Here is a 27,626-nt window from a genome sequence, read left to right on the forward strand (position 1 = left end):
GATTCAGTGTGTTGGTGCATAGAACTGATTATCTTGGGTAATTAATTACATGCATGTCTTTTGTGTGCTCCATGGATATCATTTAATTCAGGATGCATACCTCTCACATTAACCTTTCTCATGACAGAGTCTGAAGGTAGGGATGGAAAGCCAGAGCTGGACCTAACCTGTTAAGACTCTCATTCTACCCTTGTGTCTACTATTGAAAGACTTCATTCTCCTAAAAATGCTTATCCCACTCCTTCTTTCTTGGCTCTGTACTTACTGGGAAGACTGGTGTCTGGCATAGCTTAAGCAGATGCAGAATAGGAGAAGACAGATGTGGGGAGTGGCATTTGGATATTCCTTGCCTTAATTACCTTTAGCACCATCACCATCTCTGGTTGTGGAGTAGAGGTCTGACTCACAGGGTAGGGGACAGAGCCACAGACCTGCAGCCACTGGCACTGTCTGAGTTCTCCAGCTATCAGAGGGCCCAGAACTTTGTGCTCATAGTAATAAACCTGGCTTCCTTCCTGGTAGGAAGGTGCCAGTTCAGTGTCCTTTGCACCGGTCATGGTGTAGCCTGGATGAAGCTCGCTGACAGCGTTTGATAAAAAGGGAATATGGTATAGTGATCTAACATTTTATGACACTGGGATGTCACAGACAGGGAGGAGAGTACAGTGTCCTGGTCACATTGAATTCCAGAAGTGTGTTTTCTCATGTCTGTGCTTTTTGTAAGATCCCACTTGGGAGTGCCTGCATAGGAGAGTGCTAAGAAGGAGTTCTGTCCATAGTCAGTCAGCATTGTTTAATGGCTGTGCCAACATGTAGAATGAGCTAGGCACCGTCAGTGATCAGTGGGAGAAGAGTGCTTGTGGCTGATGGCAGGAGCCATGCTGAACTCACAACTGGGATGGAGACCCTGGTGAAGATTCACACTTTCCTGCTGTGTGCATGGAGTTGCTCAGCACAGGAATGGGGAACTGCATGGCACTTTCTATTGCAAAGAAAGGTGTGCTTTAGAAATTCTCTATAGGTAGGAAGAGGGCAGTAGGAAATGGTGAGATTGATGCTTTCTATCTTCCTGTGGGGAGTAGTGCTATCTCCAGTTTGTACTGTCTGGGATTGTCTGAGACTATTTTTCAGTTTTTTCCTATTTTCTGGAATAGGTGATGAGTATTTTTTTTCTTTTTTTCTTTTTTTTTTGGTTTTTCGAGACAGGGTTTCTCCGTATAGCCCTGGCTGTCCTGGAACTCACTTTGTAGACCAGGCTGGCCTTGAACTCAGAAATCTGCCTGCCTCTGCCCCCCAAGTGCTGGGATTAAAGGCGTGTGCCACCACGCCCGGCCTGGTGATGAGTATTAATGTTAGGTCTTCTTTGAAAGTCTGGAGTAATTCTGCACTAAAACCATCTGGGCCTCAACTTTTTGTGATTAGGAGACTTTTATTGACTGCTTCTATTATTGTCGGCATTATAAGACTGTTCAGATTGTTTACCTGGTCTTAATTTAACTCTGGTAAGTGGAATCATTCCAGAAATTGTCCATTTTATTTAGATTTTCCAGTTTTGTGGAGGACAGGTTTTGAGAAAGACATAGTGATACTTTGGATTTCCTAAGTCTCTGTTGATATGGTCTCCCCTTTGGATTTTGTTAATTTGGTTATTGTCTCTCTGCCTTTTAGTTAGTTTGGCTAATGGTTTGTTCATTTGCTGTATTTCTCAAGGATCCAGCTGTTTGTTTTGTTGCTTCTTTGAATTGTTGTTTTTGTGTCTAATATATTGATTTAAACCCCGAGTTTGATTGTTTTGTGCTATCTACTCCTCTTGCCTGTGATTGATTCATTTTGAACTATGGCATTCAGGTTTGCTATTATGAGATCTCTCCAGTTTATTTTTTCCAGCTCCAGCTCTTGTATGCCCTTTGAACCACTAGGTCAGTCCCTGGGAGCCCCAAAGGGTCCAAGTAATTGACTTTGTTGGTCTTCTTACTGAGTCCATATGCCCTTTGGATTCCTCCATCCCTTCCACAACCAACTCTTTCACAAGATTTCCCATGCTCCCTCTAACGTTTGGCTGTTGGGTTTTGTGTCTGTTCCATCAACTGATGAGTGGACTCTCTAATGAGGCAGTTATGCTAGGTTATTCTCTGCAAGCATAGCACAGTATTATTTTTTTGCATTTTTATTTCTTTGTTTTATTTTTTTAATTGCTAAAGTTATTTTTTATTGGATATTTTCTTTATTTACATTTCAAATGTTATGCCCTTTCCCGGTTTCCCTTCGTCCTGGAAACACCCTATCACATCGTCCCTTCCCCTGCTTCTATGAGGGTGTTCCTCCACCCACCTACCTCCTCACCCTAGATTCCTTTCCACTGGGGCATCTATCAAGCCTTCATAGGACAAAGGACCTCTCCTTCCATTTGCATGACAAAGCCATCCTCTGCTACATATGCAGCTGGACCCATGTGTACTTTTTGTTGTTGGCTTAGTCCCTGGGAGTTACTGGGTGTCTGGTTGGTTGATGTTGTTGTTCTTTCTGTGGGGTTGCAAAAGTCTTCAACTCCTACAGTCCCTTCTTTCTCTCCATTGGGGAATGGTTGTTCCTCATAGCATGGATTGCAAGTTGTTTCAATCATAGACTGGCCATTCCTCCACTCTCTGCTCCATCTTTGTCCCTATACTTTTTGTATGCAGGACAAATTCTGTGACAGATGTTTTGTCAGTGGGTTGGTATAATTGTCCTTTCACAGGTAGTCCTCCCTGCTACAAGTCTCTTTCACTTTGAGAGCACTTGGTGCTATAGCTTTCCTCTTGGTTATGTTGTGCCTTCATATTCATTGAATTTTAGGAACCTGTCAATGTTTTCTTTACTTCTTCCTGTCCCAGTGGTCACTGAATAGAACGTTGTTCAGTTTCCATGAGTTTGTAGGCTTTCAACTCTTTTTTTTCTTGTTGAAGCCCAGCTTTAGTCCATGGTGATTTAATATGATATAAGGGATTATTTCAATCTTCTTTATCTGTTGACAAAGGCTTGCTTTATGACTAAGTATGTTGTCAGTTTTGGAGAAGGATCCATGAGGTGCTGAGAATAAGGTACATTGTTTTGTACTGGGGTAAAATGTTCTATAAATATCTGTTAGGTCCACATGATCATAACCTTTTACCTTCATTATTCTCTGTTGACTTTGTTTTCATGATAACCTGTTAATTGTTAAGAGTGGGGTGATGAAGAAACTATTAATATGTGGTGGTGTGATTTTAAGCTACTTTCTACAAGCACTTGTTGGCATCCACAACAGTGTCTGAGTTTGGTGACTGTATATGAGATGGATCCCCAGGTGGGGCAGTCTATGGATGGTCTTTCCTTTAGTTTCTGCTCCACACATTGTCTCTTTACCTCTTCCCATTGGTATTTTGTTCACCTCTTCTAAGAAGGACTGAAGTATCCACATTTTGTTCTTTCTTCTTCTTGAACTTCATGTGGTCTCTGAATTGTATCTTGGGTATTCCGAGCTTCTGGGCTAATACCATTTATCAGAAAGTGCATACTATTTGTGTTCTTTTGTGATTGGGTTACCTCACTTAGGATGATGTTTTCTGGTTCCATTCACTTTCCTGAGAACTTCATCAATTGGTTGTTTTTAATAGCTGAGTAGAACTCCATTGTGTAAATGTACCATATTTTCTGTATCCATTCCTCTGTTGTGGGACATCTTGGTTCTTTCCAGCTTCTGGCTGCTATGAACATAGTGGAACATGTTTCTTTATTACACATTGCAGCATCTTCTGGGTGTATGACTAGGAGTGGTATAGTTGGGTCCTCAGGTAGTACTATGTCCAATTTTCTGAGAAAACACCAGACTAATTTCCAGACTGGTTTTACTAGCTTGCAATCCCACCAGCAATAGAGGAGTGTTCTTCTTTCTCCACATCCTCGCCAGTATCTGCTGTCACCTGAGGTTTTTATCTTAGCCATTTTGACTCGTGTGAGGTGGAATCTCAGGGTTGTTTTGATTTGCATTTCCCTGATCACTAAGGACTTTAAACATTTCTTTAAGTGTCTCTCAGCCATCCGAGATTCCTGTTGTGAATTCTCTGTTTAGTTCTATGCCCCATTTTTTTTTTTTTGATTGGTTTGTTTGGTTTTTTGGACGGATTAGATTCTTGAATTCTTTATATATTTTGAATATTAACCCTCTATCAGATATGAGAGCAGTGAAGATTTTTTCCCCCAATCTATAAGTTGCCAATTTGTCCTATTAACTATGTCCTTTGCCTCACAGAAGCTTTTCAGTCTCATGATTTCCCATTTATCAATTCTTGATCTTAGAGCATGAGCCTTTGGAGTTCTGTTTAGGAAATTTCCCCCTGTGCCAATGACTTTGAGCTTCTTTCCCACTTCCTCTTCTATTAGATCCAGTGTATCTGGTTTTATGTTGAGGTCCTTGATCCTTGGACTCAAGCTTTGTACAAGGTGACAAATATGGATCTATTTTTATTTTTTTTATGTATCAACTGCCAGTTATACAAGCACCATTTATTAAAGATGCTTTCTTTTTACCATTGTATTTTTTGGCTTCTTTGTCAAAGATCAAGTGTCCATATGTGTGTAGTTTTATTTCTGAGTCTTTCAATTCTATTTTCTTGATCAACCTGCCTGTCTCTGTACCAATACCATGCAATTTTTATCACTATTTCTCTGTAGCACATCTTGAGGTCAGGAAGGGTGATTACCTAAGAAGTTATTTATTGTTGGGAGTTGTTTTCACTATCATGGATCTTTTTTCTTTTTCCATATGAAATTGAGAATTGGTCTGTCCATGCCTTTGAAGAGTCCTGTTGGGATTTTGATGGGGATTGTGTAGAATCTGTAGATTGCTTTTGGTAGCAAGTTCAGTTTTACTATGTTAATCCTACCAACCCATGAGCATGGGAGATCTCTCCATCTTCTGAGGACTCTTCAATTTCTTTCTTGAGAGACTTGATGTTCTTGTCGTAAAAATCTTTCACTTGTATTGTTAGAGTTACCCCAAGATATTTTATATGTTATTTGTGACTATTGTGAAGATTGTTGTTTTCCCATTTTCTTTCTTCACCCATTTATCATTTGTATAAAGGAAGGCTACTGACTTGTTTGAGTTAATTTTTATATCCAGTCACTTTGATGACTTTGTCAGCTGTAGAAATTCTCTGGTAGAATTATTGGGATCACTTATGTATACTATCATATCATCTGTATGGCTGTTCTTAGAAAGGTCTGTCAAACCCTGACGTGCAGGCAAAAAGTATGAAGAGTGTCTTGGACACTGCTCAATCTCAACTGCAGGTCAAAGCAATGGCAAGTTACATGTACTCATAGGGAAGATTTGTTGATCCCATCAGTTGAGAGGCAGAGGCCAGACTGGTTTATATTGTGATTTCAAGGCCAGTCTGGAGTACATAGCTGATCTTATCCTAACAGCAACAATAACAAAACAAACAAAGAAAAAAAAATCCCTGTTTTCTTGTGCTTCTCTGAGTACATGTTTGACTAAGAAACAAACCAAGGTAATTACCATTTTTATATGCACAATCTATTTCTTCCTTGAACTGCAGATTGAATCTGCACTTTATTTATTTAGAAAACAGCCCCAGACACTTAGCATCAAAGTTGAAGATCTTTGAGGCAGACAGCTTCTGGGACAGGCGGGAGCCACAGAGCCGCTGAGGCAGCACCCTTTTGGGGCCGCAGACACCCGGCACCCTCCCAGCTGAAGGACAGTGGCCCGCCCTGCACGGGAGCCCTCTGCCTCAAGAGCAGGGAGCGCCATCTTGGATCCGGGACTCCGCCGAACTTAGGAACTTAGTCTGCACAGGTGAGAGTGTGCACCACAGAAGCTGACAGATTCTGTGACCTGTCAAAGCAACACAGCATCTGGAAAAGGTCCTGTTTTGGGCCTTCTTCTTTGGCCAGGAGGAGGTCCAAACACCAGATATCTGTGCACCTTCCCTGTAAGAGGAGAGCTTGTCAGCAGAGAGTGCTCTAACCACTGAAACTCAGAGGAGAGAGCCTGTCTCCCAGGTCTGCAGATAGACGGTAATCAGAATCACCAGAAGAACAATCTCTAAACAGAGACAACTATAACGACTCCAGAGATTACCAGATGGCAAAAGGTAAACGTAAGAATCTTACTAACAGAAACCAAGACCACTCACCATCATCAGAACCCAGCACTCCCACTTCGCCCAGTCCAGGGCACCCCAACACACCTGAAAAGCTAGACCTGGATGTAAAAGCATATCTCATGATGATGATAGAGAACATCAAGAAGGACTTTAATAACTCACTTAAAGAATTACAGGAGAACATTGCTAAAGAGTTACAAGTCCTTAGAGAAAAACAGGATAACACAATCAAACAGGTAGAAGTCCTTAAAGAAAAACAGGAAAACACATCCAAACAGGTGATGGAAATGAACAAAACCATACTAGACCTAAAAAAGGAAGTAGACACAATAAAAAAAAAAAAAACGAAAATGAGGCAACACTGGAGATAGAAAGCCTAGGAAAGAAATCTGGAACCATAGATTTGAGCATCAGCAACAGAATACAAGAGATGGAAGAGAGAATCTCAGGTGCAGAAGATTCCATAGAGAACATCGGCACAACAATCAAAGAAAATGAAAAATGCAAAAAGATCCTAACCCAAAACATCCAGGAAATCCAGGACACAATGAAAAGACCAAACCTAAGGATAATAGGAGTGGATGAGAATGAAGATTTTCAACACAAAGAACCAGCAAACATCTTCAACAAAATTATAGAAGAAAACTTCCCAAATCTAAAGAAAGAGATGCCCATGAACATACAAGAAGCCTACAGAACTCCAAATAGACTGGACCAGAAAAGGAATACCTCCTGACACATAATAATCAGAACAACAAATGCACTAAATAAAGATAGAATACTAAAAGCAGTAAGAGAAAAAGGCCAAGTAACATATAAAGGCAAGCCTATCAGAATTACACCAGATTTTTCACCAGAGACTATGAAATCCAGAAGAGCCTGGACAGATGTTATACAGACACTAAAAGAACACAAATTCCAGCCCAGGCTACTATACCCAGCCAAACTCTCAATTAACATAGATGGAGAAACCAAAGTATTCCATGACAAAACCAAATTCACACATTATCTCTCCACGAATCAAGACCTTAAAAGGATAATATCAGAAAAAAAAAAACCAATACAAGGACGGGAACCACACCCTAGAAAAAACAAGAAGGTAATCCCTCAACAATCCTAAAGGAAGACAGCCACAAGATCAGAATGCCAACTTAAACAACAAAAATAACAGGAAGCAACAATTACTTTTCCTTAATATCTCTTAATATCAATGGACTCAACTCCCCAATAAAAAGACATAGACTAACAAACTGGCTACACAAACAAGACCCAACATTTTGCTGCTTACAGGAAACTCATCTCAGAGAAAAAGATAGACACTACCTCAGAATGAAAGGCTGGAAAACAACTTTCCAAGCAAATGGTATGAAGAACAAGCTGGAGTAGCCATTCTAATATCTGATAAAATTGACTTCCAACCCAAAGTCATCAAAAAAGACAGGGAGGGGCACTTCATACTCATCAAAGGTAAAATCCTCCAAGAGGAACTATCAATTCTGAATACCTGTGCTCCAAAACAAAGGCAGCCACATTCATTAAAGAAACTTTAATAAATCTCAAAGCACACATTGCACCTCATACAATAATAGTGGGAGACTTCAACACACCACTTTCACCAATGGACAGATCATGGAAACAGAAACTAAACAGGGACACAGTGAAACTAACAGAAGTTATGAATCATCTGGATCTGGCAGATATCTACAGAACATTCTATCCTAAAACAAAAGGATATACCTTCTTCTCAGCACCTCATGGTACCTTCTCCAAAATTAACCACATAATTGGTCACAAAACAGGCCTCAACACATACAAAAATATTGAAATTGTCCCATGCATCCTATCAGATCACCATGGACTAAGGCTGATCTTCAACAACAAAATAAATAATAGAAAGCCAACCTTCACGTGGAAACTGAACAACACTCTTCTCAATGATACCTTGGTCAAGGAAGGAATAAAGAAAGAAATTAAGGACTTTTTAGAGTTCAATGAAAATGAAGCCACAACATACCCAAACTTATGGGACGCAATGAAAGCATTTCTAAGAGGAAAACCCATAGCTCTGAGTGCCTCCAAAAAGAAACTAGAGAGAGCACACATTAGCAGCTTGACAAAACACCTAAAAGCACTAGAACAAAAGGAAGCAAATTCACCCAAGAGGAGTAGACGGCAGGAAATAATCAAACTCAGGGGTGAAATCAACCAAGTGGAAACAAGAAGAACTATTCAAAGAATCAACCAATCAAGGAGCTGGTTCTTTGAGAAAATCAACAAGATAGATAAACCCTTAGCTAGACTCACTAGAGGGCACAGGGAAAGCATTCTAATTAACAAAATCAGAAATGAAAAAGGAGACATAACAACAGATCCTGAAGACATCCAAAACACCATCAGATCCTTCTACAAAAAGCTATACTCAACAAAACTGGAGAACCTGGATGAAATGGAGAAGTTTCTAGACAGATACCAGGTACCAAAGTTGAATCAAGATCAGGTTAATGATCTAAACAGCCCTATATCCCCCAAAGAAATAGAAACAGTCATTAATAGTTTCCCAACCAAAAAAAGCCCAGGACCAGATGGGTTTAATGCAGAGTTCTATCAGACCTTCAAAGAAGCTCTGATCCCAGTTCTTCACAAACTATTCCACAAAATAGAAACAGAAGGTACTCTACCCAACTCATTCTATGAAGCCACAATTACTCTGATACCTAAACCAGAAAAAGACCCAACAAAGATAGAAAACTTCAGAACAATATCCCTTATGATTATTGATGCAAAAATCCTCAATAAAGTTCTTGCTAACCGAATCCAAGAACACATCAAAACAATCATCCATCCTGACCAAGTAGGTTTCATCCCAGGGATGCAGGGATGGTTCAATATACGGAAATCCATCAACGTAATCCAGTATATAAACAAACTCAAAGACAAAAACCACATGGTCATCTCGTTAGATGCGGAAAAAGCATTTGACAAGATCCAACACCCATTCATGATAAAAGTCTTGGAACGATCAGGAATTCAAGGCCCATACTTAAACATGATAAAAACAATCTACAGCAAACCAGTAGCCAACATCAAAGTAAATGGTGAGAAGCTTGAAGCAATCCCTCTAAAATCAGGGACTAGACAAGGCTGTCCACTTTCTCCATACCTATTCAACATCATACTTGAAGTCCTAGCCAGAGCAATTCGACAACAAAAGGAGTTCAATGGGATACAAATTGGAAAAGATGAAGTCAAAATAATCACTTTTTGCAGATGATATGATAGTATATATAAGTGACCCTAAAAATTCCACCAGAGAACTCCTAAACCTGATAAACAGCTTCGGTGAAGTAGCTGGATATAAAATTAACTCAAACAAATCAATGGCCTTTCTCTACACAAAGAATAAACAGGCTGAGGAAGAAATCAGGGAAACAACACCCTTCTCAATAGTCACAAATAATATAAAATATCTTGGCATGACTCTAACTAAGGAAGTGAAAGATCTGTATAATAAAAACTTCAAGTCTCTGAAATAAGAAATTCTAGAAGATCTCATAAGATGGAAAGATCTCCCATGCTCATGGATTGGCAGGATCAACATTGTAAAAATGGCTATCTTGCCAAAAGCAATCTACAGATTCAATGCAATCCCCATCAAAATTCCAACTCAATTCTTCATCGAATTAGAAAGTGCAATCTGCAAATTCATCTGGAATAACAAAAAACCTAGGATAGCAAAAACTCTTCTCAAGGATAAAAGAACCTCTGGTGGAATCACCATGCTGGACCTAAAGCTCTACTACAGAGCAATTGTGATAAAAACTGCATGGTACTGGTATAGTGACAGACAAATAGACCAATGGAATAGAATTGAAGACCCAGAAATGAACCCACACACCTACGGTCACTTGATCTTCGACAAGGGAGCTAAAAACATCCAGTGGAAGAAAGAGAGCATTTTCAACAAATGCTGCTGGCACAACTGGTTGTTAACATGTAGAAGAATGCGAATCTATCCATTCCTATCTCCTTGTACTAAGGTCAAGTCTACGTGGATCAAGGAACTTCACATAAAACCAGAGACACTGAAACTGATAGAGGAGAAAGTGGGGAAAAGCCTTGAAGATATAGGCACAGGGGAAAAATTCCTGAATAGAACAGTAATGGCTTGTGCTGTAAGATCGAAAATTGACAAGTGGGACCTCATGAAACTGCAAAGCTTCTGCAAGGCTAAAGACACCATCAATAAGACAAAAAAACCACCAACAGATTGGGAAAGGATCTTCACCTATCCTAAATCAGATAAGGGACTAATATCCAATATATATAAAGAACTGAAGAAGGTGGACTCCAGAAAGTCAAATAACCCCATTAAAAATGGGGCTCAGAACTGAACAAAGAATTCCCACCTGAGGAATATCGAATGGCAGAGAAGCACCTGAAAAAATGTTCAACATCCTTAATCATCAGGGAAATGCAAATCAAAACAACCCTGAGATTCCACCTCACACCAGTCAGAATGGCTAAGATCAAAATTTCAGGTGACAGCAGATGCTGGCGAGGATGTGGAGAAAGAGGAACACTCCTCCATTGTTGGTGGGATTGCAAGCTTGTACAACCACTCTGGAAATCAGTCTGGCAGTTCCTCAGAAAATTGGACATAGTACTACCAGAGGATCCAACAATACCTCTCCTGGGCATATATCCAGAAGATGGCCCAACCGGTAAAAAGGACACATGCTCCACTATGTTCATAGCAGCCGTATTTATAATAGCCAGAAGCTGGAAAGAACCCAGATGCCCCTCAACAGAGGAATGGATACAGAAATTATGGTACATTTACACAATGGAGTACTACTCAGCTATTAAAAAGAATGAATGTATGAAATTCCTAGCCAAATGGATGGACCTGGAGGGCATCATCTTGAGTGAAGTAACACAATCACAAAAGAACTCACACAATATGTATTCACTGATAAGTGGATATTAGCCCAAAACTTAGGATACCCAAGATATAAGATACAATTTGCTAAACGCATGAAACTCAAGAAGAATGAAGGCCAAAGTGTGGACACTATGCCCCTTCTTAGAATTGGGAACAAAACACCCATGGAAGGAGTTACACAGACAAAGTTTGGAGCTGTGATGAAAGGATGGACCATCTAGAGACTGCCGTATCCAGGGATCCATCCCATAATCAGCTTCTAAACGCTGACACCATTGCATACACTAGCAAGATTTTGCTGAAAGGACCCAAATATAGCTGTCTCTTGTGAGACGATGCAGGGGCCTAGCAAACACAGGAGTGGATGTTCACAGTCAGCTATTGGATGTATCACAGGGCTCCCAATGGAGAAGCTAGAGAAAGTACCCAAGGAGCTAAAGGGATCTGCAACCCTATTGTTGGAACAACATGATGTACTAACCAGAACCCAGGAGCTCTTGTCTCTAGCTGCATATGTATGGAAAGATGGCCTAGTCGGCCATCAATGGAAAGAGAGGCCCATTGGACTTGCAAACTTTATATGCCCCAATATAGGGGAATGCCAGGGCCAAAAGAATGGGAATGGGTGGGTAGGGAAGTGGGGGGCGCTATGGGGGACTTTTGGGATAGCATTGGAAATGTAATTGAGGAAAATATGTAATAAAAATATTAAAAATTAAAAAAAAATTGTTGACCGGCAGCCCCAGTCCTACCCACAGTGGGAAAGGTGAAAATAACTGTGTGAGCTGAAATCATGTACAGTCATATGAAGGACAGCAGTGAGCTTTAAGTGTCCTGTGACCTTTAGCAATTTTTGGAAAAACATTCAGACTCTTACCATTGTGAATTTGAAAGAAAGTGTGAATGCTAAAGAAAGAAGAGTGGAGCTAGACCTTGGTTTGTTATCATTTACATGGACAAACGAAGTTTTCTTTGTAAATCAAATTATAAAGCATACTTTGGACAGCAAAAAAAAAAAAAAATTCAGGTGACAGCAAATGCTGGCGAGGATATGGAGAAAGAGGAACACTCCTCCATTGTTGGTGGGATTGCAAGCTTGTACAACCACTCTGGAAATCAGCCTGGCGGTTCCTCAGAAAATTGGACATAGTACTACCAGAGGATCCAGAAATACCTCTCCTGTGCATATATCCAGAAGATGTCCCAACTGGTAAGAAGGATACATGCTCCACTATGTTCATAGCAGCCGTATTTATAATAGCCAGAAGCTGGAAAGAACCCAGATGCCCCTCAACAGAGGAATGGATACAGAAATTATGGTACATTTACACAATGGAGTACTACTCAGCTATTAAAAAGAATGAATGTATGAAATTCCTAGCCAAATGGATGGACCTGGAGGGCATCATATTGAGTGAGGTAACACAATCACAAAGGAACTCACACAATATGTATTCACTGATAAGTGGATATTAGCCCCAAACTTAGGATACCCAAGATATAAGATACAATTTGCTAAACGCATGAAACTCAAGAAGAATGAAGACCAAAGTGTGGACACTATGCCCCTTCTTAGAATTGGGAACAAAACACCCATGGAAGGAGTTACACAGACAAAGTTTGGAGCTGTGATGAAAGGATGGACCATCTAGAGACTGCCGTATCCAGGGATCCATCCCATAATCAGCTTCTAAACGCTGACACCATTGCATACACTAGCAAGATTTTGCTGAAAGGACCCAAATATAGCTGTCTCTTGTGAGACGATGCAGGGGCCTAGCAAACACAGGAGTGGATGTTCACAGTCAGCTATTGGATGTATCACAGGGCTCCCAATGGAGAAGCTAGAGAAAGTACCCAAGGAGCTAAAGGGATCTGCAACCCTATTGTTGGAACAACATGATGTACTAACCAGAACCCAGGAGCTCTTGTCTCTAGCTGCATATGTATGGAAAGATGGCCTAGTCGGCCATCAATGGAAAGAGAGGCCCATTGGACTTGCAAACTTTATATGCCCCAATATAGGGGAATGCCAGGGCCAAAAGAATGGGAATGGGTGGGTAGGGAAGTGGGGGGCGCTATGGGGGGCTTTTGGGATAGCATTGGAAATGTAATTGAGGAAAATATGTAATAAAAATATTAAAAATTAAAAAAAAATTGTTGACCGGCAGCCCCAGTCCTACCCACAGTGGGAAAGGTGAAAATAACTGTGTGAGCTGAAATCATGTACAGTCATATGAAGGACAGCAGTGAGCTTTAAGTGTCCTGTGACCTTTAGCAATTTTTGGAAAAACATTCAGACTCTTACCATTGTGAATTTGAAAGAAAGTGTGAATGCTAAAGAAAGAAGAGTGGAGCTAGACCTTGGTTTGTTATCATTTACATGGACAAACGAAGTTTTCTTTGTAAATCAAATTATAAAGCATACTTTGGACAGCAAAAAAAAAAAAAATTCAGGTGACAGCAAATGCTGGCGAGGATATGGAGAAAGAGGAACACTCCTCCATTGTTGGTGGGATTGCAAGCTTGTACAACCACTCTGGAAATCAGCCTGGCGGTTCCTCAGAAAATTGGACATAGTACTACCAGAGGATCCAGAAATACCTCTCCTGTGCATATATCCAGAAGATGTCCCAACTGGTAAGAAGGATACATGCTCCACTATGTTCATAGCAGCCTTATTTATAATAGCCAGAAGCTGGAAAGAACCCAGATGCCCCTCAACAGAGGAATGGATACAGAAATTATGGTACATTTACACAATGGAGTACTACTCAGCTATTAAAAAGAATGAATGTATGAAATTCCTAGCCAAATGGATGGACCTGGAGGGCATCATATTGAGTGAGGTAACACAATCACAAAGGAACTCACACAATATGTATTCACTGATAAGTGGATATTAGCCCCAAACTTAGGATACCCAAGATATAAGATACAATTTGCTAAACGCATGAAACTCAAGAAGAATGAAGACCAAAGTGTGGACACTATGCCCCTTCTTAGAATTGGGAACAAAACACCCATGGAAGGAGTTACACAGACAAAGTTTGGAGCTGTGATGAAAGGATGGACCATCTAGAGACTGCCGTATCCAGGGATCCATCCCATAATCAGCTTCCAAACGCTGACACCATTGCATACACTAGCAAGATTTTGCTGAAAGGACCCAGATATAGCTGTCTCTTGTGAGACTATGCCGGGGCCTAGCAAACACATAAGTTGATGCTCACAGTCAGCTATTGGATGGATCACAGGGCTCCCAATGGAGAAGCTAGAGAAAGTACCCAAGGAGTTAAAGGGATATGCAACCCTATAGGGGGAACAACATGATGAACTAACCAGTACCCCAGAGCTCTTGTCTCTAGCTGCATATGTATGGAAAGATGGCCTAGTCGGCCATCACTGGAAAGAGAGGCCCATTGGACTTGCCAACTTTATATGCCCCAATATAGGGGAATGCCAGGGCCAAAAGAATGGGAATGGGTGGGTAGGAATGGAGGGGTGTATGGGGGACTTTTGGGATAGCATTGGAAATGTAATTGAGGAAAATACGTAATAAAAAATATTAAAAATTAAAAAAAATGCAAAGGCACTTGTTCTCTGATAAAAGGTCATGGCAGGTGTGTGAATCACCATATCAGAGACTTAATCTTTGCTGTATCTCCTCTCTCCTCTAATACTGCTCTAGTTCTTCATTGCCTTTCCAGGCACAGGTCTTTTTTTCTCAGATATTGATGCTTTAGTTTTGTGATTCTGGATCTCAGCAGCTTTTTACATGGGGAGAAGGTGAAAAGCCAGGTAGCAGAGGGAAATAGGCCCTTAATTAACAGCAGTTATCAGGGCAGGTAGTGGCTCATTCCAATCAACTATATGGTCCCATCTCTTCTAGTTCCTCTGTGAGAGGCCCCTGAGGAAGACACATAGATTTGATCCTGACATTTATTACTAGCTAAGACACTGAGTCGGCCAATTCAGACTCTGGGCATTGATTTGTTTTGTGTACTGAGTCAGTTCCCTGAAAGTTGTCTTGGGATCCATGATTCATTTCGCAAACCAGCTTCCAGGTCCCTTTGCTCTGTACTTTCATTTTGCGTTAATTCTGCCATCTCTCATTCCAGTTACCCTTCATTGTTTGCCAGCTTCTGGAGAGCTCTGATGATGATGTCTCCTCCAGGACTCACTCATTCTTTTCCCTGTGTTAGCCTTGTTTGGCAGCTTTCACCCACAAGAACTTTTTCTTATTTAAATTTCCACTTGGGGAAAAAAATCTCTTATGCTCAAGAAAAAACATAAACACACTACATAGACTTACTCTAGCAAGCCTCAATGGAACACAAACAGATTTCAAATATGGTACCTCAGAGTCATGCTATCGATGATGTGTGTGTTTCTGACAGCACATGCACCTTAGGGTTAGCTTCAGACCTGAAGGAGGGCAGGCTACGCAGGCCTGCACTGTGTCGAGTGGCAACTGTTTTCTGAGGCCCCTTTACTTTGCAGGTCAGGATTAATGAAGTATAGGGAGGAAGAAAGCTGGCAAAAGAGGACAACAGGGAGATTGGGGATTAGGGAGGGCACAAGTGGGCCCGTGATATTGGCAGTAATGGCTGTAGGATTCCTTTTGCATTCTGGGTTTGTTTATTTATTTATTTTTTTTTTGTTTTTGTTTTTGCATAAGGGGCTCACTGAGTGGCCCTGGGTGGACTAGAATTCATTCCTGAGTTTATTAGTCAAACCCTTTATGATGGACCAGGATTTACTTCTATTTCTGCTACTAAGTACTTTTATGACCTCATTTAAGGCTTTCTTTCCTATGAGTAAAAAATATGTAGGTTTAGCTGGTGTTGAAACAAGGATCTAGGTATGGGTAATTAGTATAGTAACTTTTAAAAGTTGTATTTTATTATGCTGAAGGTCATCACACAAGGTTCCTACCCTAAATTCCTAACTGCAATACTAGTTGTACCTCCTGAAGGGTACTAACCCATGTGATTTATCTTAGCTGAAGGTCAGGTCCAGTCTCTAATAGAAGGGTTGACATCTTGGGGGAAGACACTCCAGGTGCAGTGCAGATCAAGGTGGCATCTTTCCAGCTTTGCAGAGCAGAGCACATTTTGGTCTCTATAAACTGTCCAGTGGGCATCCTGGAGTTCTAGGACTGTGTCTGGTTATCTGTAGTGACGTTTCTGGGTTCTGGTTATCAGATGTAGCCTTGGGTGTTGTGGAGTTCTTTGACTAAGCTGTTCTAGGTTTTTTTTAACATTGTTTTAAAACTATGTTCATTACTGCTTTCTCTGGTGGTCTTGGAGCCTTTGGTTTTGTTTGTTTTATTTTTTGATTTTTGATTTATTTTTTCACTCTGAAGAGAGTCTCCCTATGTCTCCAAGATACTTGCTATGAAATCTAGGGTGAGCTTGAAAGTGTAACATTCCTGTCTGAGCTTCTGAGCATTGGAATTTATTGTCTCTCCTATTGCATCCAATCCAGAAAGCACTGTAGGCATTTGGGACATTGGGTTCTATCACTGTGATAAAAGACAAAAAATGATTCCTGTGGCTGAAGGTCTGGGACACAAAGGCCCGGCCCACTCAGAAGCTTAGTCTATTTCACTTATTAGGAGTGTCTTAATTGTCTCTCTTCAAATATGTAGCATGACCTTGGTTATCTGCTAGTGTTTCCTGTGATTCTCAGATTACAGTATGATGGTGGGTTCCTCAGAGCAACAGTGATACGACAGTTGCCTGAAAACTGAAATTTTGCTTTTTACGGAGGATACACTCACTTTGTCATCTTTAGAAAGCAGTTTATGAATTGTGATTCTTGTTTGCTAGAAAAGTACTGAGAACAATACTTGACACAGAGGGACTTAGCAAATGAAGTATATGTTGTTGCATTTGGTAAATTAAATTTATCACATGGACAATAGAATGCATAGTATAACCTCAGCACTCAGGAGGATAGAAAGCCTGAGGCCCTCTTAGCATACACATCAAGACCCTATCTGAAAAAGCTGACAAAGAAAAGGTTCAAATTTTTTGATTCTTGGCATCTGTTAAGAGAGTTATCTTGGAGAAGGTTCCCCAGAATCTATATATTTTATTTTTATGTTCATTGATGTTCTGGCTTCATGTGTGATGCATGTGTAAGATGTCACAAGCCCTAGACCTTGATTTACAGATTGATGTGAATTGTCATGTGGGTGCTGGGAAATTAACTTTGGTTCTCTGAAAGAGGAGCCAGAGTTCTTTATCCACTGAACCATATCTCCAGCTCCAGGAATCTACATGTTTTTAAAAAAGATTTTAAAAGTGTGTAAGTGTATGTGTTTGTGTGGGTGTGTATGTGTGTGTGTAAGTATTCATAGAGGGCAGAAGAGAACTCCATTGAATCTGAAGTTACAGCTTTCTAGCCACCCACTGTGGGCTGGAATCTCTGGAAAAGCAACCAGTGCTCTTGATCCCTGAACCATCTCCCTAATCCCCAGAATCTGTTTTTTTTTTTGTTTTTGTTTTTTTGTTTTCTTTTGAGTTTCTATTTTTTATTCTTTATCTCTCTTAAAGTTTTCATGCCCAAGTTTGGCAAATGATAGAAGTTTGTATATATACACATTTACATATATACATCTTTTAAGATTAGAGCCCAAGCTTCATTGTTAAACTCTTTGTTAAAAAGAGGTTAAATTGTAAGAATACATATATAAAAATCAGGAAAAAATGAAATAACCCTAATGTATAACTTTTGCTTTTATGAACTACAATCTTTTTGAAGCAAATCTCCTTGTTAAAGCTACTAAAGCCTCATATCTTTACAAGAAATGTCCTTATGTACGATGGCTTGACAAACTAGTTAAGTTTTTATTATGAACAGTCAAAAGCCAGTGATTCAAATTCAGGTTAAAGGCATCCAGTTTACAGGAATAATTAGAATCTGAAGTAAAGTCCTTCAGCTGTATGCCTTTACTGCTACACAAATGCATCACAGCAATGTTCAGGTTGTAGCTGAAAATTTTCCAGTGCACTGCTGGGGCTTAAATTCTATGCATTTTACATAAGTGCACTAAACTCAATTCATTGTTGAGGCTACTGCCAAGAACATGGTCTGCTTGAAAAGAGAATTATATTACTGATTATCTCATGCTGGAATCCCCTCCTTCTGCAGATAATTACTGTGTATGCGAAGCTGCTTTATTCCATAATAAGGAAGGTGGACCTGGATTACCACAGAAGCGGAAAACTCCTGCAGAAAATGTTGTCAGAACCTGTATTCTTAAGAGATGTTCTCAGGTGAGGTGTTTTTATATAAGTGGGGTCCACTTATAGGTTAGATAGTCTTAATTTTTAAGATGGTTATAGAAATATTAGTAAAAAAAAACCCCAAGTATATACAGAAAACATGCAACTATATTGAAAGTTTTTACAAATGGATGGGGAAACATCTTTTTGGTTACTTAAAAAATTATTTAACGTGAATGACAACTTATTTTTTCCTTGTTAATAGCAATGTAGGGTAAACTTTGCAACTTGGAAATGCATTTTTCCATGAGTGAATCTATGAAAGTTGTTTCAGAATTTAAAGTTCAGTGACACAGTGGTTACTCCACCTACCTTTGGCAACTTGTTATGGAAAACTTGAAGGAGGACTGGCGAGATGGCTCAGCAGGTAAAGCTGTTTGCCACCCAAATCTGACCTCCTGTATTCCATCACCAAATTGAACTGTGACACAGAAGGACTAACTTCAGAGAGTCCACCTCTGAACTTCCCACTCATGCTGTGGGTTTTGTGTGCCAACACTCACACACATAGCTGCCTACTTCAGTCAATGCCAGTGTGCTTTTAGAGCTAACATCTTGCTACATTTCTGAAGGTTTCTTTTGTTTGCTGCCTGGAAGTCTTCAAGCTGTCTTATCAAAGACTGAAGAACATTTTCTTTTCTTTTTTTTTTATTAGGTATTTTCCTCATTTACATTTCCAGTGCTATCCCAAAAGTCCCCCATACCCTCCCCCCCCCAGAGAATCTGATGGAATCTCAGGGTTGTTATGATTTGCATTTCCCTGATGATTAAGGATGCTGAACATTTTTTTCATGTGCTTCTCTGCCATTCGGTATTCCTTGGGTGAGAATTCTTTGTTCAGTTCTGAGCCCCATTTTTTAATGGGGTTATTTGATTTTCTGGAGTCCACCTTCTTGAGTTCTTTATATATATTGGATATTAGTCCCCTATCCGATTTGTGATAGGTAAAGATCCTTTCCCAATCTGTTAGTGGTCTTTTTGTCTTATTGACAGTGTCTTTTGCCTTGCAGAAGCTTTGCAATTTTATGAGGTCCCATTTATCGATTCTCGATCTTACAGCACAAGCCATTGCTGTTCTATTCAGGAATTTTTCCCCTGTACCCATATCTTTGAGGCTTTTCCCTACTTTCTCCTCTATAAGTTTCAGTGTCTCTGGTTTTATGTGGACCTCCTTGATCCACTTAGATTTGACCTTAGTACAAGGAGATAGGAATGGATCAATTCTCATTCTTCTACATGATAACCGCCTGTTGAGCCAGCACCATTTGTTGAAAATGCTGTTTTCCAGTGGATGGTTTTAGGTCCCTTGTTGAAGATCAAGTGACCATAAGTTGTGTGGGTTCATTTCTGGGTCTTCAGTTCTATTCCATTGGTCTACTTTTCTGTCGTTATACCAATACCATGCCATTTTTATCACAATTGCTCTGAAGTAAAGCTTTAGGTCCGGCCTGGTGATTCCACCAGAGGTTCTTTTATCCTTGAGAAGAGTTTTTGCTATCCTAGTTTTTTTTTTTTTTTTTGTTATTCCAGATGATTTGCAGATTGTTCTTTCTAATTCGTTGAAGAATTGAGTTGGAATTTCGATGGGGATTGCATTGAATCTGTAGATTGCTTTTGTTAAGATAGCCATTTTTACAATGTTGATCCTGCCAATCCATGAGCATGGGAGATCTTTCCATCTTCTGAAATCTTTAATTTCTTTCTTCAGAGACTTGAAGTTCTTATCATACAGATCTTTCACTTCCTTAGAGTCACACCAAGGTATTTTATATTATTTGTGACTATTGAGAAGGGTGTTGTTTCCCTAATTTCTTTCTCTGCCTGTTTAGAAGAACATTTTCATACAGAAATTTAACAATAAGCTTCAGGTTTTAAATACATGAGTATATGAAAATCAGGACATGATTTGAATTAGTTACTTTCTCTTATCCCTTTTACAGTTATGTGTGTTTGTTGGCCTCAGCCACAGCCACTGTCATCAGGTCTGATCGCAAGCACATTCATCAATTATTTTAGTTAGAGTGTCAATGTCACTAATTAAACACCATGTCCAAAAGCAAACTGGGAAGAAAGAGGTTTATTGATCACTCTTAAATATCCTGAGTCACAGTCCATTGAGGGAAGCCAAGGCAAGGGTTCAAAATGTGAAGCAATCTGGAGAGAGTACCTGATGCAGAGGCCATGGATTAGTGATGCACACTGGTTCCTCAGCTTAGTTTTTAAAAACGATTTATGCATGTATTATATATATATGTGTATGCCTTTTTAATTTTTTATTAGATATTTTCTTCATTTACATTTCAAGTGCTATCCCCAAAGCCCCCTATACCCTCCCACGGCCCTGCTCCCCAACCCACCCACTCCTGCACCTGGCCCTGGCGAATGCCCTTTTTAAATGCACATCAGAAAATGAAATCAGAATACATTATAGATGGTTGTAAGCCACCATTTGGTTTCTGGGAATTGAACTCAGGACCTTTGGAAGAATAGCCAGTGCTCGTAACCAATGAGCCATCTCTCCAGCCACACTCAACCAATTTTCTTAGGGGCTCTAGGTCCACCGGCCTAGGAATGGCACCATGTAGAATGGAATGGGTCCTACAATCTCAATGACTTATTAAGAAAATGCCCTGAAGTTTTGCTTTCAGCCTGATTTTCTGGAGGCATTTTCTCAATTTAGAGTCCCTGGGATCAGATATCTTTATCTTGTTTCAAAGCTAAAGTTGACACAAAACTTGACAGCATACACTGAACACTCTCTACAACCTTTTAGTTTCTTTCTTGATACCTGGCAGAAACAAGGAGGGGAGGTTTGTTTGCGCTCATGTTCAGAGATCTGTAGTGTATCACAGCAGGGCAGGCATGGTGGAATAGCACAGTTAATAGCAGTGTGGTGTATAGCAGTGGCTTCTCATGTCCTGGCTGACCTGGTAAGAGAAAGGCCAGAATCACTTCTAGACTATAACCTTAAAGGACACTTCTAATTATCCACTTCTGCTAGGAAGGCTGTGTTTCCTGAAGGTTATGTAGCCTTCCCAATTACTACCACCAACTAAAGAACAAGTGATCAATGGCACTAATTGAGTCAAGAAATGACAAACACTGTCAAGTTTGCAGAAAAATCTTCTGTATCACTGGTAAGGATATAAGCTTTTACATCGTGTATAGGAGTTATAACAGGCCCCAGACCTTAGCACAACTGAGACCATGATGGAAACCACATGCTGACCTTAGAATTCAGCATGTAGAGCCCCCTACACCTGCCAAAAATGACAAGAAAGGCATAACGATCAAACACCTAGGACATAGTTCCTGGATCCAGGAAAATCCCCTAAATGTACTATCCTTGCCTTTTTGCTTCTATAGTTCTGCATCTTGATAACTCTTACTGAAAACTGAAATGTGTCAGCTCAAGATATAGTTTTTGTGCTTAAAACTCCAAAGTCAGGCTAGAAAGATGGCTCAGTGGTTAAGAGCACTGGGTGATCTTCCAAAGGTCCTGAGTTCAATTCCCAGCAAAATCATGGAGGCTCAAAACCATCTATAATGGGATTTGATACCTTCTTCTGGCATGCAGATGTACATGCAGATAGCATACTCACATTCATAAAATAAGAAAAATCTTTGAAGAATTGTCCAAAAGTAGTGCGACTCAGGGCTCCATGATTTCCACAAGTTACTGAGGGAGCTGCTGACCAAAAGTACAGACATTCTATTTACCTTTAAAAGTGTCCATGAAAGCTGGGCGTGGTGGCACACACCTTTAATCCCAGCACTCGGGAGGCAGAGGCAGGCAGATTTCTGAGTTCAAGGCCAGCCTGGTCTACAAAGTGAGTTCCAGAACAGCCAGGGCTATACAGAGAAACCCTGTCTCAAAAAAAAAAAGTGTGCATGAGTGTTTGCTAGAATTACTACACAGCAGAAACACAGTGGAAGGGAGGCTCTTCAAAAAATTAAAAATGAATCTAACAAATGGCCCAGGTAATACCACCCCTGGGTATTTATAGAAAGGAATTCAAATCACTATATTAGAGACATATTTGCCTGTCAGTGTTGGTTGTAGCACAGTTGTACTTGGCTCTAACTCTGCATAGCCAGAATATCTAGTTAAGAGTTCCCTAAAGGAACAAAATTGATACAATGAATATCTATGGAGAATCTATCTATCTATCTATCTATCTATCTATCTATCTATCTATCTATCTATCTATCTATCTATATGAATGACTTGCAGGCTGTGGTCTTGTAGTACAGTAATAGTACAATAATGGCTGTCTAACACCAGTCCTGTAGCTATTCAATCCATGTGGCTATTTGAGCTGGTCTTCAGTATACATTGTCTGGAATCCTGAAGAATGAGGCTGTAATGCCAGTAGAGGAATGAACTGGATAGCAAGTGCAAGGAAAAGCAAGCAAAGAACTTAAAGATTCCTAATCCACATTGTTTATATAGACTGACACAGGAGGTTTGGCCCAAATTAAAGGTATATCTTCCCACCAAAGAAGATCCAGATCAATATTCAGTATTTGTACTGCAAATGAGTTAATAACTTTTAATTAAGAAAACCCCTCACAGGTGTACACAATAAAATGAGTTTTAATTAATTAGAGATGTAGTCAGGTTAACACCAAAAACAGCTATTACAACAGTCCACAGCAGATACATTAGGGAAATAGCCTTAGTGTCAACAACAGAGAAGAGTATAAAGGACATGTGATCTGTAAACACAATGGGAAATTTATTCATAAAAATGAAATTATGCTGTCGACAGGAAAACAATTTAGTGGAGACTATCATGCCTTAACCAGGCTCAGTAAATTCTATTTTCTTCCATGTATGTGTCCTAGATCATACTTTTATAAGTGAAATCTTGCATGTATATGATTCATAAAATTGAAAAAAATCCATGTAGCATAAAAATGAATATGAGCTGTGTTGAGAGGTGAGAAATGTACAGGTTTATGGAAATGGAAGGAGTGTGTGCTCAATATTCAGTATGTAATTCAAGATATACCATGTCCAGTGAATGAAAAACTTGAAAATAATTTTAGCACAACTATAGAATTTTCTCAATTGATTTAATGTTAAATAATTTCTTAAGTTTATGTTCGTATAGAATATAATAAAAACAAATTCATCACAGTTAAGAGAAACAGAATAAACTAGTCAACTTAACATTATATGGCAATTTGACTATTAAAATTCATGTGGGTATGTTTTTATTCTATCTATCTATATACTTAGTCTTCTATATTCCTGCACATGTACTTATGTATATGCATATTTATATATTTTTCTTTACTTTTATACCTCTGTATCAGTGACTATATCTCTTCAAGTAAATGTCGAAAAGCACTTTGTTGCAGTGATCTGGCAAGCTCTTATATTGCATAGCCATAATATTGAGAAATTTCCATATCCCTCTCCCTCTGAAGGAAAATCTGCAGTTTCCCAGTAGAGGGGTTCTTGACAGCATTCTCACGCTCTTGTTGGGCTCGCCTCTTCATGGCCTCCCTCTCTGGCCTCTGCTCTTTTGTGATGGGTTGTGAGACAACTGGTCCCAGAATGTCGACTTTCTTCCATGGAATGGGTTGGCGGCTGAAGTCATGCAGCAGATATTGGGTTGGAGGTTTGGGAGGCGATGGTACCTTGTTCCTGGCAGCAGAAACAAGCTCTCTCTGGAATGATGTGTGAGATGATGCTCTGGAGGGTACAAGCCTCGAGGTGGCCAACTGGGGCACAGCACTAGACTGGTTGGAGTTGGTTACATTAGGTCCAGTGGCACTGGAGGAAATTGGAGGAGCTGGCTTGGCAGAGGCTATCAAAGATGTGCTCACAGGAGGTGGTTGGGCTGGCCTGAGTGTGGTAGGTTGAGCTGAGTGAGAGTGAGGCTGCACAGGGTAAACTGTAGTGGGCTTGCGTAAAGCCAGGGAAAGAGGCTTTCTAGAAGCAGGTCTGGATTGAGGCTTGTCCAGAGTTGGAAAAGGCAAAGGAACTAACTTGACCTTCCCAGCTGGGGGCAGCTCATACTGGGATGGAGATAGACAATCTTTGTCAACACTGCTCTCTGCTCTCTGAAACTTCCCTGGGCTTTTGGGAGGACCCTGGCCCTCACATGGCATGTTTAACACTGTTGTAGTAACTGAGCCTTGACCTGGATCTTTGTTGCTGGTGAAGGTTTGCAGACCTCTGAAGGAGGAGATGCCAGTTTTCATCTCACTCTTCTTCCCGAGTGGATGGAAGACCTGCACAGACTCCAGCATGTGCATTGCAAGGTTGGTTCGAGGCTTCTTGAAGCTGTTTTGACTGAGCTCAGGTGGGTTCCTCTTCCTCTTGGTCTTGGGGATGGTGGTCTTCTCTTCTGCTTTGACTCTCTTCCTTGACTGCTTAAGCTCCTCTGTTTTCTTGGATTTGTTCTCTGGTCCACTTGGTCTTTCTTGCTCCTGTTTTCTAGCTCTTCTGTTCTTGCTGGTGGGCACTTTGAGAACTTTGCCTTCTGGGTGCTTTGCCATGATGTCAATAGCCTTGTCACTGGCCCCAGCAACACCCACAGCCCCCTCTCCCTCTACCAGGTCCCAGTGCTGGATTTTGGCCTGAGGATCCCCCTCAAGCAACTCAAAGGATTTATGTTTGTTCTTCCTCACCTGGTCAGAGGGGCCACTGGTGACTCTCCAGTTTTCACAGGACTGATCTTGGTCTATGTCTGTGAGGGTGTTTAGGAGTTGGGGAAGTTGAATGTCTGCCCCAAACCTAGTGATGTCTTTAAAGTCAAAGCTGGATCCAATCTCATTCTCTAGCCCCACAAGCTCTTTCGGATCTATGCTGATGCATCCCAAATGGGCCTTATCAGAATCAGGCTTCTGCCTGAGGTTCTCAGTATCAGTGCAGTGCAGAGGCTGCTGCAAGTCAGGGTGTTCCAAAGTCAGGATTGGCGTGTCTTGGTTTTCTTTTGTGCCCTCCTTTATCTCGGGCATGGTCTTGTTCTCTGGTTGTTCCAGGCTTGGAGCTGGAGGCAAGTCCAGGAACTCTGAAGGACTGTGGATTGTGGCTGTTAATGCCCTGTCCCCGTTGACAGCTGGTGGCCTTATCTGGGAAACCTGGACACAGGTGTGGCAGAGTTCTGGACTCTGCAGCTGACCATGTGTCTGGCCTGAAGATGGCAATCCCAGGGACGTCTCCATTTCAACCACTGGAAAAGAGTGAAGGAAGAAGTCAGTGCCTGGGGTAAATGAGATGCTCCCCACCCCCAACCCCATTTCTTTTTTTTTTTTTTTTTTGGTTTTTCGAGACAGGGTTTCTCTGTGTAGCCCTGGCTGTCCTGGAACTCACTTTGTAGATCAGGCTGGCCTCGAACTCAGAAATCCGCCTGCCTCTGCCTCCCGAGTGCTGGGATTAAAGGCGTGCGCCACCACGCCCGGCAACCCCATTTCATAGGACCACAGCATTTGGCCCCGGTAGCAGTGGGAGGACATTCCTATGAGCTCTTGATGAAGAGCTTGGATGCTACCTCTGTGGGCAGACGGATGGTGACTGCTCTGTTTCTGCAGACCATTGCATGTCATGCTTTCTCAGATATTTTTGTTTTCCTTCCTGTTTGTGCGGTTTGTGGTGAAAAACCCTCAGTAGGTCAGTGACCAAATTACCTGGAAGTGTGTTACTCACTTTCCTTTCTCTTTGTCTTTATTAAGAGCGCCTCTCATTTTCGTGGAACTAGGTTGTCTGGTGTATAATTTCCAAAAACTTATCTGACCCTTTGAATAATGTCATTACTCAGATGACCCCAGAATCTTGGTTTTTTATGTAGGTTTAAGTATCCAAACCCACTTAGGCACTGCTGCAAGGCAAGCATTTAAACAACCAATGGTTTTCTCCAGCCCCATGTTTCACAATCTTATAAGTGGAATGCAAAATGGTATGAGAATTTGAAATTGTTGGGCTTGGGTGAGACTTAGTAGTAGAGAACATGTCTACATGATCTTATGTTCTTGGACATGGGTTACCTCTTCAGTACTACAGCAAAAAACAAAACAAAACAAAACAAAACAAACAAACAAAAAAAGAGCAGGCTTAGCCAAATTAGAAATGGTATCTTGACTATGCCATACTCTCTTTATAATGTTAAGTGTCAGAAAATTCCAGAACAGGTGCTGAGAATCTGGGAGGAATTCTTCCTCCAGGACAGATTCTGAGCTACATTGCTCTGGAGGATTTCAACTCATGGAAAATCCTGTGTTACCAAAACAATTCCTCAGTGTCTTCTAGACACAAGATCAATAATAGGTCAGGAAGGAGTCTATTGCAGTGTATTGGTGGATAGGACGGATTATTCTGTATAGTTAGTTACATGTGTGACTATGGTGTGCTCCATGGATATCATTTAATACAGGATGGATGCTACTCACTGTGGCCTTGCATTCTCTCCTTTGATAGAGTCTGAAGGTGGTGGTGGAAAGCCAGAGCTGTACTTAACCTGTCAGGAGACTCATTCTCCCTCTGTGTGGACTGTCCACTACTAAAAGATATAGGTCCATTTTTTGGAGTGCTGATCCCACTACTTCCCTCCTGGATCTGTACTCACCAGGAAGACCGTTGTCTGGCATGGACTGAGCAGATGTGGAATAGGAGAAGGCAGAGGTAAAAAGTGGTATTTGGTTATTCCTTGGCTGAATCTCTTTTAGCACCATCACCATCTCTGGTTGGAACGCAGAGGTCTGACTCCCAGGGTAGGGCACAGAACCATGGGGTTGCAAACACTGCCCAAATTCTCCAGCTATCAGAGGGCCCAGGTTGTTGTGCTCGTAGTAATAGACCTGGCTGCCCTCCTGGTAGGAAGGTGCCAGGCTGTATCCTTGATTTGGCATCTGCAGTGGTGTGACCTGGACAAAGCTGGCAGGCAGTGTTGGATAAAAAGGAACTGTGGCATTGGGATCTAAAATTTTATCACACTGGTTTGTCACAGCCAGGGAGGAGAGTCTAGTGTCCTGGTCAGTGAGGGTCATATTGAATTCCTGGAGTGCATCTTCCCTCCCATGTGTGCTTCCAGTGCAATCCCACTTGAGAGCACCTGGATAGGAGGGTGCCGAGGTGGAAATCTGTCCCTGCTCTGTTAGCACTGTCAGCATGGTTGTGCCAGCATGTGGGTTAAGATAGGCATTACCCATGAGCGGCTGGACAGAAGTGCTGGATGCTGATGGTAGAAGCCATGCTGAACTCACATCTGTGGTGGGAACGCTGGA

The 27,626-nt window shown here is 40.9% G+C and overlaps 1 protein-coding gene, 1 long non-coding RNA gene and 1 pseudogene across 4 annotated transcripts in view; 1 reads left to right on the forward strand and 2 right to left on the reverse strand.

The window, feature by feature from the left end:
* LOC147003306 (uncharacterized) overlaps positions 1-27,626 on the forward strand; it is a 176,160-nt gene that overhangs the window by 18,311 nt on the left and 130,223 nt on the right. For all 3 annotated transcript variants that reach the window (XR_015047749.1, XR_015047750.1, XR_015047751.1), the window contains one exon: positions 18,256-18,380. This is a non-coding gene — a long non-coding RNA (uncharacterized LOC147003306). The remainder of the gene's footprint in view (positions 1-18,255; positions 18,381-27,626) is intronic.
* LOC147003307 (uncharacterized protein C2orf78 homolog pseudogene) lies at positions 231-15,465 on the reverse strand (annotated as a pseudogene).
* Positions 23,772-27,566, reverse strand: LOC147003308 (uncharacterized protein C2orf78 homolog). Its single transcript, XM_085840931.1, has 2 exons — positions 27,548-27,566; positions 23,772-25,579 (listed from the first exon to the last, which is right to left on the reverse strand). Exons 1-2 carry the CDS (start codon positions 27,549-27,551, stop codon positions 23,772-23,774), a joined length of 1,812 nt encoding a protein of 603 aa, XP_085697057.1. The 5' UTR covers positions 27,552-27,566.

Source organism: Mus caroli, unplaced genomic scaffold (genome assembly GCF_978045245.1).
Source record: "Mus caroli unplaced genomic scaffold, Mus_caroli_1 scaffold_8, whole genome shotgun sequence".
In the NCBI taxonomy this organism is placed as follows: domain Eukaryota; kingdom Metazoa; phylum Chordata; class Mammalia; order Rodentia; family Muridae; genus Mus; species Mus caroli.